The sequence below is a fragment of the Oncorhynchus tshawytscha genome, linkage group LG17 (genome assembly GCF_018296145.1).
Source record: "Oncorhynchus tshawytscha isolate Ot180627B linkage group LG17, Otsh_v2.0, whole genome shotgun sequence".
NCBI classification, from domain to species: domain Eukaryota; kingdom Metazoa; phylum Chordata; class Actinopteri; order Salmoniformes; family Salmonidae; genus Oncorhynchus; species Oncorhynchus tshawytscha.
Window position 1 is genome coordinate 18,737,305 of NC_056445.1, and position 13,713 is coordinate 18,751,017.

At 39.0% G+C, this 13,713-nt stretch overlaps 1 protein-coding gene across 1 annotated transcript; it reads left to right on the forward strand.

Moving 5' to 3' along the window:
* The first annotated feature begins 634 nt into the window (after positions 1–634).
* Positions 635–4,657, forward strand: LOC112217002 (DNA damage-regulated autophagy modulator protein 1). The gene is made up of 7 exons (XM_024377209.2): positions 635–973; positions 1,712–1,779; positions 2,558–2,700; positions 3,478–3,655; positions 3,748–3,806; positions 3,952–4,044; positions 4,139–4,657. The coding sequence occupies exons 1-7, from the start codon at positions 843–845 to the stop codon at positions 4,181–4,183; spliced, it is 717 nt and encodes a 238-aa protein (XP_024232977.1). The 5' UTR covers positions 635–842; the 3' UTR covers positions 4,184–4,657.
* Positions 4,658–13,713: the final 9,056 nt, after the last annotated feature.

Here is a 13,713-nt window from a genome sequence, read left to right on the forward strand (position 1 = left end):
TGTCTGTCCTGTTGCTGCTGTAAACTGTATTCATTAAACCACCGTTGCTTGCATCTTGCATCCGCCTCTGTATTGTCACAAAAACTGTTGAGCGTGAAACACCCAGCAGCGTTGCAGTTCTTGACTCAAACTGGTGCGCCTGCCACCTACTACTATATCCAGTTCAAAGACACAATCTTTTGTCTTGCCCATTCACCCTCTGAATGGTACCCAAACACAATTGATGCCTCAATCGTCTAAATGCTAAAACATCCATCTTTAACCCGTGTCCTCCCCATCATATACACTTATTGAAGTGGATTTAACAAGTGACATCAATAGGGGATCATAGCTTTCACCTGGATTCACCTGGTCAGTCAATGTCATGGAAACAGCAGGTGTCCTTAATGTTTTGTATACTCAGTGTAGAATGGTTGCATCCCTCTGCAGGCCTACAACACAGATTAGAATGAATAATAAACAATGAAGTTAGAAATAAAGACATACATTTAGGTTCAGAAGAGGATGTGTAGCCATTTTATGTAAAGCTTTGCGTCTTAGTTTCTGTTACATACGGAAATGATGGGACGAGGTACCGAAGTCAGCCCACACTCAACATGACTGAAATTCAATACTGTCTGTACCACGTGACTGCCAAATATAAATTTAAGGTATAGTTTTCAGTGAGGGATGTCACTTTTTAGGTGGCCGATTAGCCAAATTATAATCCTACTTCAAATCTCAACTCTATTATATATTGACAGAGGGATTTTACCTGACAGTATTCTGCAACGTATTTATTCTTTATTAATTGCACTTAGGTCGGTCTGTCTGCGTGGTAACTTTTCCTTATTGCTGACAAAATGCTTTGGTTCATGGAGGGAATATGCTTTTTACCAATTTCTTTGGTAATCATGTCATCTAGCACGTTTATTGTTTCATACCTAATTGCATTGTTCGAGCATGATGTGGATGTTATCTTCCCGTATATAAGGTAAGATTATAAAAATTGATCAGCAGCCTGAGCATTTTTATTTTCCACGAACTTGCCGTTCTTCATTAAACCGTGATAATAACATTTACTTCTTATTATTTAAATCAGTGTGGGTAATGGAAATAATGTTTCTTTACTTCTACTCATCAAAACCGGCGATATTAACGTAAATCATATCGCGTTCTTGCAACAAAAATAAATCAGTTTCGTTTTCCCCACCACAGTTGAACGCTGTACTTGGCTGGTTCCCAGTTCCCAGTTGTGTAGTCTACAGCGTAGGGGCCTGTGAACTACTTAATGTCCGGTGTGTGACCTCACTTGACATTTAAACAGCTTATTTATTGAGCAGATAGATATTTAACACATATGCAAACTCAACATTAATAGGCATAGATAAGTAATAAGGGTTTAACTAATTAGTGCTCTATTCAAACAATTAAAGCCCTCTATTCAGTAATATGTTCCGTAGATTATTTATTTGTCATCAAATGGTATGATTTATATTTGAAATGCAATTATCTTTTTGGTTAATAGATTATGCCAATGGTATGATTTTGCTTTGATTACATTTTTTGATTTCATTAAATAACAAATTGTATCACTTTCTGTTCTGTTATACTTTAATGTGTATAATAATTTTTAATATAATGTATTGTTTAAATTAAATCCAGATGATTTAAAATGACTTCCAGACATGGCATTAATACACACATTAACCCTGAACTATTCTTTCTTTAGTGACACTGGGGCTGAACCCCCAGAGAGCTGTGTCTTTGGCTTGATGACGGTCATCACTGCATTTGCAGGTGAGCACAGAAAGACACTAAAACCATGAAAGAGCTTTTTGTCTTAGTGTAAAGGGATAGTTCACCCAAATTGTATATTTGGTTTCCTTACCCTTTAAGCAGTCTATGAACCATATATGACAGCAATCCATGCTTTGGTTTAGTTTCCCTGGCAATGTTTCTACATGCTAATGTCATGGGATGATGTTAGCATTTTTTCATGCATCATGTTCAAATCATCTATTTGACTTTGTTGAGCTTCACACTTAATTTGAGATACTTTTGGATGATTTGGACAAAAAAAAATTTGATATTGGTCTCATGATTTAAATGGGATTTGTGCCACAAATGCTAAAATGTTAGCATGTGGAAACCGTGCTAGGGAAACTAAACCAAAGCATAATTTGCTGTCATAGCTTGTCCATAGACTGCTTACAGGGTTATTTTGTTATTTTGTAATTTGGGTGAACTATTTCTGTAAGAAACTCCATGGGTTTTTCCAGGTCAGAGACAGTGCCAAGAGCTTTATTCACACTTCCCATTTTTTAGAAAATGAAAGCTAAAATGCATGGTTAGACAGGGCTGCGATAAATAATATGATATTGCATTTGACTGAGTATTACATTTCACTCCACTATATTTGTCTTTCTTTGTTACCTCTGTTTTAAGGTGCAAATAAATAAATATTGCAGCAGGTTTCACATAGGCCTACAATAGCCTACTGTGAGCGTATACTGTTTAAATGTGAAAAGTGCAAATAAAAACATTCACTCCATGTGCCATACCAAATCCTCTACAGGTATGGCCACCATGTATGCCAGATACAAGTTTGTGGAGAAGCTCAATGAGAAGGTGGGTGGTGTATCCCCAGCACTGAACCAGGGTGCTTTCTGGATTGGAATGCTTTCTTGTTTGGGGATGTGTTTTGTCGCTACTTTCCAGGTAGGTTGCCACGAAGGCACAAACATCAGTTCAACAACTAATTTTGATTCACATTTGGCTGAGTTGTCAATTAACGTCAATTCAACAAAAAATGTCACGGCACAGACGTCAATTCAATTAGCCTATTCAACTTTGATTGTAATGGTTTTCTTCATCTGAAGGAGAGGCAGACCAAAGCGCAGCGTGGTGGTTATTCATATTCTTTAATTTATAAAGAAACTACACATGAGATAACAAAAACAACAAATGTGAGAAAACCTAAAACAGTCCCATCTGGTGCAAAACACAAAGACAGGAACAATCACCCACAAACACAGTGACACCCAGGCTACCTAAGTATGATTCTCAATCAGAGACAACTAATGACACCTGCCTCTGATTGAGAACCATACTAGGCCGAAACATAGAAAACCCCAAATCATAGAAAATCAAACATAGACTGCCCACCCAACTCACGCCCTGACCATACTAACTAAATACAAAACACAGGAAATAAAGGTCAGAACGTGACATTGATTCAACCAGTGTGTGCCCAGTAGGATGTAATTGGATTTAAGATAAAAGTTGGGTGAAATCCAATCAGTTTTCCATGTTTATTCAATATCATCACATTGAATTTCATTATTTAAAATGATATGGAAACAACATTGATTAAACCAGTTTTTGCCCAGTGGGTTGTCACCCCTTTAGTGAGAAGATGGAGGGGTTTTGTACCATTAACCTCTTGACAGTGTGATATTCCATACATGATCTCTCTGGCGTGTTCTTTTTCCCCAGGAGACAACGATTACGGCAGTTCATGATGCAGGTGCATTACTCTTCTTCGTTTCTGGTGTTCTGTACACCATCCTCCAGTCCATTATATCCTATAAGGCCTTCCCCTATGGATGTTCCTTGGCCTTGTGTCGTGTGCGCACAGGAATGGCAACCATAGCCTTCCTGGCAGTTTTCCCCAGTATCCTTGAAAACAATAGTAACCCTGAATGATTTTAATCATGAATGATCATTGTTTTATCAAAGAAAATATCTCCTTCATTTACCATTCAGCTGTTGTCTGTGCTGTCTTTGTGACACAAACCACACTGCATAGAAAAACAGAAGACGAGGTACAGTATGAGCACATCTTTACCAAGAAGACCACTTACATAAACAACAAAGATGGACGACATTCTGGATCCATATAGGCTTCATAGGCCAGAGAAGCTATACGTGACAATATCAGTCTCTATCCGACCCTTCCTGTTATTACAGGACAATGTGTTCCATCTGGTGAGTGCTGTGAGTGAGTGGATCGTGGCCTTCAGCTTCATCTTCTTCTTCTTCACCTACATCCATGACTTTAAAGTGAGTTTTCAGTCACCGCTCTGTCATTGTGGTGGGAATGATTCTCCTTTTCTTCTCCTTTATGAGTTATTCCTCTTTGTCTTGTTTCTTACAGAAGTTTACTCTGAAGCTGAGAATACAGTTTGTGGACTATTCCTGATGAAGCATTGATTTGAACCTTTTAATCTGAATATTTACAAAATAGTGTATTTTTTCCCCTACTTTTATAAAGCAAATGTATATGAGATTATCTGAATGGTATGATGTATTTCTTTATACTGTATCCATTGCAACATAACCCCAGCCTTAACGGTTAACCACAAAACAAAACACATCCTGTGACCAGTTGTTGGGTTAATGAAAGAGTTAACCCATTGTTCATCATCTGGTGGGACAAAGGTCAGTATTGCGCAAGAACATCACAAGATCAAGTTAATATAGAAAATACATTTCACTCATCACCAGTAAATGGATAAGAGGCTGTACGCACACTTACCTACTCTAAGGTTAATCGTTTGATATTACTATGTAAATATTGTTCTAGTTAGGTATTTTGCTCAAGAAGAACTCTTGTTTCTTAGGGTATTGAGGCATATCTATGGTATACCATTGTAATAAAGTAACTCAGAATACATACAGGGCTATGTGTGACATATTTCTGTTCCAAACACAAAACCCAAACAGTGTTTGAATAAAATGACGACCACATATCTTTAGGCAAAATATGTTATTTATTTTTCAGGCTAAACTGCATAAACACTACAGGCCATACTTGTGAACATTAGAAAAAGTTGAAGTTCAAGGTTAAGTTGAAGCATCAGCCAATTAAAATCTCTGACATGGCAAGTGAACAAAGGCTACATATTAACTGTTCCCATTACATACAGTAACTTTGCACATTTTGCACTATGCTAACCTCACCAGGTCGTCGTGATAATTACCTGTAGGACATTCCCTATCAGACAATTCAAATCATTGATGTAGTTGGACGTGTTCCAACACTTGTTCATGGAAGCACACTTGACAGAAGTACAACAGCGCTTACTGATAATCAAAGAAACTACATCACGAGTGTTTGACTGACTGGTCAAATTGCTCTCTGTGTAGATTTGTGGCAAGGGTTCAAATCTCACTCGAGTTTTTGTCCGCCGTTGAAATGTAGCTATACATTTACTGTGTTAGTGTGTTGAGAACAGACGTAGCCTACAGCTTGAAAAGGAATATTGTTCATTCATTTAATATGGAGATACCTCTTTCTTCAGCCTTGCAGACAAACATACTGCTATGGCCTAATAATCATATTACATAAGCTATATTACATGGACTATATTACATGGACTATATTACATGGACTATATTAGGACTATATTACATGGACTATATTACATGGACTATATTACATGGAATATATTAGGACTATATTACATGGACTATATTAGGACTATATTACATGGACTATATTACATGGACTATATTAGGACTATATTACATGGACTATATTACATGGACTATATTACATGGACTATATTACATGGAATATATTACATGGACTATATTAGGACTATATTACATGGACTATATTACATGGACTATATTACATGGACTATATTACATGGACTATATTACATGGACTATATTACGTGGACTATATTACATAGACTATATTACGTGGACTATATTACATGGACTATATTACATGGACTATATTACATGGACTATATTACGTGGACTATATTAGGACTATATTACATGGACTATATTACATGGACTATATTACATGGACTATATTAGGACTATATTACATGGACTATATTACATGGACTATATTACATGGACTATATTACGTGAACTATATTAGGACTATATTACATGGACTATATTACATGGACTATATTACATGGACTATATTACGTGGACTATATTACATGGACTATATTACGTGGACTATATTACATAGACTATATTACGTGGACTATATTACATGGACTATATTACATGGACTATATTACATGGACTATATTACGTGGACTATATTACGTGGACTATATTACGTGGACTATATTACATAGACTATATTACGTGGACTATATTACATGGACTATATTACATGGACTATATTACATGGACTATATTACGTGGACTATATTACGTGGACTATATTACATAGACTATATTACGTGAACTATATTACATGGACTATATTACGTGGACTATATTATGTGGACTATATTACGTGGACTATATTACATGGACTATATTACGTGGACTATATTACATGGACTATATTACATGGACTATATTACATGGACTATATTACGTGGACTATATTACATGGACTATATTAGGACTATATTACATGGACTATATTACATGGACGTGTACACATATTACAATATTTTATATGTATTTTTATAATCATCAACTTTGTCACATATGTGTTATTTGATTGGAGGAAGAAGAACATAAAGTGTACAGTAGGATTGTAGTTTGCACTCTCGTCATCCTACAGATGTCAGTATTGCAGTTATTTTAAATAAGTTTATCATGAGTCCAGACTTGACACCACGCTACAGTCTTAAATTAACGTAGGAAGACACTTGACTGTATCAGTATCAGATTGTGATTTATTTATATTTGAAAAAGTCATCTAACTCTCTGGTTAGCATTTTATGTACTACAGGAACTCAATAATATAGCTATAGCCTACATTCATTCACATCAGATAGTGTTCTCCTTATGCTATATAACCTATTAATGCATATGTAACTTTGTATGGTATACTTCAATCCGACAATGTTTGCGGTAGGCTATTTGTGAAAACTATGTATTCAATGTAAAAATGCAGACCGCCACATAGGACACTGGCACTGCTACATACATAATCATCACTAATTTAGTATAGGCCAGTGGCACAACTTTCACTGGGGACGGGGACGGGAGACATGTCTCCCCCACATTCTGAAATTGCATTTTTGTCCCCCCCAGTTTTGTAATTGGAATGTGATACAAAACGAGGCAACGGTGTGCTTTAGGACCATGCGGACGCCTCCGTGCGGGCGGCTAAGGTGTTTGGAGTGTTCATCCTAGTGGATAAGAAACTATTTATAATTATGTCCCCCTCCACTTCTAAAACCAAAGTTGCGCCCCTGGTATAGGCTATATTAGATACATATGTAGCAGTGGAGGCTCCCCAGAGGAGGACCATTTAAAAAGTTATCATTTTTAGATAAAACTATACTAGATATAATCACGTCACCAAATAATTTATTAAAACACACTATTTTGCCAAGAAGGTCTACAGTATCCTCAACAGCACTCTGTAGGGTAGCACCATGGTGTAACCGGAGGACAGCTAGCTTCCGTCCTCCTCTGGGTATATTGACTTCAATACAAAACCTAGGGGGTTCATGGTTCTCCCTCCCTTCCATAGACTTACACATGAATTATGACAACTTCCGGAGGACGTCCTCCAACCTATCAGAGTTCTTGGAGCATGAACTGACATGTTGTCCACCCAATCGAAGGATCACATAATGAATCTAGTACTGAAAGCATAAGCTACAGCTAGCATTGCAATGCATAAAATGTGGTGCGTACTTGACTCAAAGAGAGAGAAAGACAATATTTGAACAGATTTTAACAAATGTATTTCTTCCCAAATGAAGGAGAAGCCAGAGAGAAATAGAGAAAGTGATTTCATTTTTTTTTTTTATGTTTAAGTTTCACTTACTTAGCTAGCAAATGCAGCTAGATAGTTTAATCTACTGAAACACCCTGCTCAAACAGCTAGCTGGCTATAACACTGGAACTCTTCCAAGGCAAGGTAAGCTTTTGGTTTTCACAAATGTATTGCCACCAGGGCCCGTCGGTGTAATTGCTTACTGACTGTACAATGTAACGTTACTGCATGATTGTAGCGGGTTTACTAAGGCATTAGTTATGCTTACTATGATGTTACTTAAACTAATATGGTGACAATCATTCCACCGATTTTATTGAAAAATTCTTCTTAAACGTAAGCAAATGGAACAAAACGGAGCAGTAATTTACCAACTAGCCTACTGCTAGCCTAGAGAGGTTGCAGTGATCCACTAAAGTGGTCTACCCCACGGTGTTAGAGGTCGGCTGGATTCGAATCTCATTCAGGGCTAGATCCTTTTTTATCTTTGATCTACTCCACTGATGGTTCTCGAGTGAAATAGCTTAATGTGACAAGGTAGACGATTATAAAATATTGTACAATTAAGTACATTGAACAAAAATATAAATGCAACATGGAACATGGAACAATTTCAACAGTTCATATAAGGAAATCATTCAATTGAAATAAATTCATTAGGCCCTAATCTATGGATTTGACATAACTGGGCAGGAGCAAAGCCATGGGTGGACCTGGGAGGGCATAGGCCCACCCACTGGGGAGTCAGGCCCAGCCAATCAGAATAGTTTTTCCCCACATAAGGGCTTTATTAGAGACAGAAATACTCCTCATTTTCATCAGATGTCTGGGTGGCTGGTCTCAGATGATCCCACAGGTGAAGAAGCCGGATGTGGAGGGCTGGTGTGGTTACTCGTGGTCTGTGGTTGTGAGGCCAAATTCTCTAAAACTATGTTAGAGGCTGCTTATGGTAGAGAAATGAACATTTAATTATCTGGCAACAGATCTGGTGGACATTCCTGCAGTCAGCATGCCAATTGCACGCTCCCTCAAAACTTGAGACATCTGTGGCATTGTGTTGAGTGACAAAACTGCACATTTTAGAGTGACCTTTTATTGTCCCCAGCACAAGGTGCACCTGTGTAATGATCATGCTGTTTAATCAGCTTCTTGATATGCCACACCTGTCAGGTGGATGGATTATCTTGGCAAAGGACAAAGTGCTCACTAACAGGGATGTAAACAAATTTGTGCCAAAAATTTGAGAGAAATAAGCTTTTCGTGTGTATGGAAAATTACAGGGATCTTTTATTTCATCCCAAGAAACATGGGACCGACACTTTACATGTTTGCGTTTATATTTTTGTTCAGTATAATTTTGCCTATATTCATTGTAGTGACTAATATTTCTGTATAGAGCTCGCCAGTTTGTAGTCCTAAAAACCGCAAATTAATTACCTCTGTTTCGTTCAGTCATTCCTATGGGGAAAATTAATGGGGAAAGAATATGGTTGTGGGATAAACGCCCCAAAATAATAAAATAAATGTTCTATGAGATAATATCAGTCAGTTAACATGACCTTTATGATATATGAAGCCTTTCATGTTTTTTTTTTAGATAAATGCCTAGCAATTCACAAAAGGCGTGTTAGTTGAACAAAATATCTCCTTTTACCACAGACCTTGTTTCCTATGTTTATCCAAAAACCCTAGAAAACTATGATTCCTTTTCACACAGACTTTGTCCAAAGAACCATGGTGGAGTTAGTGCCTACAAAAAGACGCCATTACTATTGCTCTCTATTAGGCCTCTCCTAATAGTCTGTGTTTAGGTCTGACTAACTCCAAGAAGCTCCTTTCATATTATTAATTTACTACATGTTGCCTTTTCTTCAATTCACAACAAAACTACAATTAGAGTAGGCCTAATAAATATTTGAAGTGTATGCTACACTAAAGTTCCATAAGGATAGGGTTAAGTTTAGGAGTTAGGTTAAATAGTTAAGGTTAGGGTAAGGGTTAGCTAAACTTGTTAAGATTAGGGTTAGGGCATGGTTAGCTAACATGCTAAGTGGTTGAAAAATAGCTAAAGTTGTCCGTGATGAGATTTGAACTCGCAACCTTTGGGTTGCTAGACTGTTGCGGTATACGCCTGACCAACCACCCTACTTTCATTATTGCCTTAAGTAACCATATTATGCAACCATACGAAACATATCATATCATACTAAATGGAGTGTCTCGGAGTCTAGGAAATGCTCTGAGACCAGGTTGAAAATGGTGTTGATATAAGCTAGCCCATGACAATGAAAATATCTCTATGGTTGACCTGAATGTATCTATAGGCTAGGCCTAGCATGTGTTACAGAATTGACAGGAAATGAAGATCAGATTAAGGGCTCTAGTCAATCGGGTCCGCTTTAGCCAACATCCACATTTAGGCTGTTTTGGTGGTGTCTGAGGTAGAACTGCATTAGAGCTGTCAAATCCACAAGTGGCTCCCAGCATTATACCTACAGTGGACATCGCCATTGGTTGCACAGAGTCACGTTAACAGAAATGCCATGCAGCCTTGTTTAGGCTACAAATTCAAACGCTGGAATGTGAGATGTAATTTACACCTCGATTAAGATAATGGAAATCCTCATTATTTAGTTGAATGTTTATACAATTTCAGACAAATTATTTCTATATAGCCTACACTTTCTCGCTCTAACCTGTTAATGCCAGTTTACATCACAACATATTTTATTAAGCAATAGGTCATCTTCACAGTCTGCAACAAAATGTCAAATGTCAAATCCACCTCAGTGGATTCCTGGAATAGCGGCGCCCTCTACTGGACACTTGGTGAACCTAGCCAGACTAGTCAATTACACCTGTTACAAGGTAGGCTAGACAATGATTATAAAAAAACGCATATAAAACGTTCCAGTGATTACCTATACTACCAGTCAAAAGTTTGGACACACCTACTCATTCAAGGGTTTTAATTTATTTTTACTATTTTCTACATTGTAGAATAATAGTGAAGACATCAGAACTATGAAATAACACATATGGAATCATGTAGTAACCAAAAAAGTATTAAACAAATCAAAATATATATTTTATATTTGAGATTCTTCAAAGTAGCCACCCTTTGCCTTGATGACAGCTTTGCACACTCTTGGCATTCCCTCAACCAGCTTCATGAGGTATTACCTGGAATGCATTTCAATTAACATGTGTGCCTTGTTAAAAGTTCATTTGTGGAATTTCTTTCCTTCTTAATGTGTTTGAGCCAATGAATTGTATTGTGACAAGGTAGGGTGGTATACAGAAGATGACCCTATTTGGTAAAAGACCAAGTCCATATTATGCTCAAATAAGCAAAGAGAAATGACAGTCCATCACTACTTTAAGAGATGAAGGTCAGTCTATCCGGATAATTTCAAGAACTTTGAAAGTTTCTTCAAGTGCAGTCGCAAAAAACATCAAGCGCCATAATGAAACTGGCTCTCATGAGGACTGCCACAGGAAGGAAGACCCACAGTTACCTCTGCTGCAGAGGATAAGTTCATTAGAGTTAACTGTACCTCGGGATTGCAGCCCAAATAATTGCTTCACAGAGTTCAAGTAACAGACACATCTCAACATCAACTGTTCAGAGGAGACTGCATGAATCTGGTCTTCATGGTCAAATTGCTGCAAAGAAACCACTACTAAAGGACACCAATAAGAAGAAGAGACTTGCTTGGGCCAAGAAACACGAGCAATGGACATTAGACCGGTGGAAATCTGTCCTTTGGTCTAATGAGTCCAAATTTTAGATTTTTGGTTCCAACCGCCATGTCTTTGTGAGACACTGTCTGTGTTTTATTTAGAATTCTGAGCACACTTAACCAGCATGACTACCACAGCATTCTGCAGCGATACGCCATCCGATCTGGTTTGTGCTTAGTGAAACTATCATTTACTTCCAAGATGGCGTAACAGTCGGAAGTGTGTTTTGCCTTGTCCCATCCCGTGTAACTATCGTTTTTTCCCCTCGTTTTTTAATATATATTTTAATCTCACTTTCCATCTACGGACTGAATATACTCTCCTGCAACCCGCCCCACCCAATGTGGTACGGATCGGTAGGAATCTCCAGATTTCTACCACAAGCTCTGAACCTTTACACCAGATCATCTTTCGAGTGGCTGACTAATGTCTCTGTCCTGAAGCAAGAACCAGTTAGCCTTGAGCTAGCCTCAAACTAGACCCATCTCCCGGCTAGCCGAAGAGGTCCACCAGCCAATTCTTGGGATACAATACCTCTTTTGTCAATTGGCCTGGACCATTTACTGCTGACACGGAGCCCCGCGGATCCATCACGACTGGTCTGCCGACGTAATCGTCCGAGGTGGTTTCAACAGGCTCTTCCATTGCGACGTCGCCGGAGGCCCATCTGCTAGCCCTGGCCCACTAGCTGTCTGAATCGCAGTGTCTCCAGCTCGCCTAGCGTAGTAGCGACTACTGAATCGGCTCCCTGACTCATCTATTGCTACTCATTGGACCCATTGTAGAATAATAGTGAAGACACTCGGCTACACATGCCTCTCCCTAATGTAAATATGCCTTGTCTATTGCTGCTTTGGTTAGTGATTATTGTCTTATTTCACTGTATAGCCCGCAGCCCTGCCCAATAGGCCTTGGACAGCCCTTTTGTTCCACCAACCACACATGTGGTGACCTCAGCTAGGTAAATGGTGCCCTAGAGACAAAACCTCTCTCATTGTCACACAATGCCTAGGTTTACCTCCACTGTACTCTCATCCTACCATACCCTTGTCTGTACATTATGCCTTGAATCTATTCTTCCATGCCCAGAAATCTGCTCCTTTTGCTCTCTGTTCCAAATGCACTAGATGACCAGTTCTTATAGCCTTTAGCCGTACCCGTATCCTACTTCTCCTCTGTTCCTCTGGTAATGTAGAGGTTAACCCAGGCCCTGCAGCCCCCAGCACCACTCTCATTCCCCGTAAAAGCCTTGGATTCATTCATGTCAACATGAGAAGCCTCCTCCCTAAGTTTGCTTTATTCACTGCTTTAGCACACTCAGCCAATCCGGATGTCCTAGCCGTGTCTGAATCCTGGCTTAGGAAGGCCACCAAAAATCCTGAAATTTCCATCCCCAACTACAACATTTTCCGGGCGGAGTTGCAATCTACTGCAGAGATAGCCTGCAGAGTTCTGTCATACTATCCAGGTCTGTGCCCAAACAATTTGAGCTTTTACTTTTAAAAACCCACCTTTCCAGAAACAAGTCTCTCACCGTTGCCGCTTGCTATAAACCCCCCTCAGCCCCCAGCTGTGCCCTGGACACCATATGTGAATTGATTGCCCCCCATCTATCTTCAGAGTTTGTACTGTTAGGTGACCTAAACTGGGATATGCTTAACACCCCGGCCTTCCTACAATCTAAACTAGATGCCCTCAATCTCACACAAATGATCAAGGAACCTACCAGGTACAACCCTAAATCCATAACCATGGGCACCCTCTTAGATATCATCCTGACCAACTTGCCCTCTAAATACACCTCTGCTGTCTTCAATCAGGATCTCAGCGATCACTGCCTCATTGCTTGCGTCCGTAATGGGTCCGCGGTCAAATGACCACCCCTCATCACTGTCAAACGCTCCCTAAAACACTTCTGCAAGCAGGCCTTTCTAATCGACCTGGCCCGGGTATCCTGGAAGGATATTGACCTTATCCCGTCAGTAGAGGATGCCTGGTTGCTCTTTAAAAGTGCTTTAAAAAAACATCCTGTGGCGTTCTGCATTAGCATCGAATAGCCCCCGCAATTTGCAACTTTTCAGGGAAGTCAGGAACCAATATACAGTCAGGAAAGCTAAGGCTAGCTTTTTCAAAAATAAATGTGCATCCTGTAGCACTAATTAAAAAATGTTTAGGGACACTGTAAAGTCCATGGAGAATAAGAGCACCTCCTCCCAGCTGCCCACTGCACTGAGGCTAGGAAACACTGTCACCACCGATAAATCTAC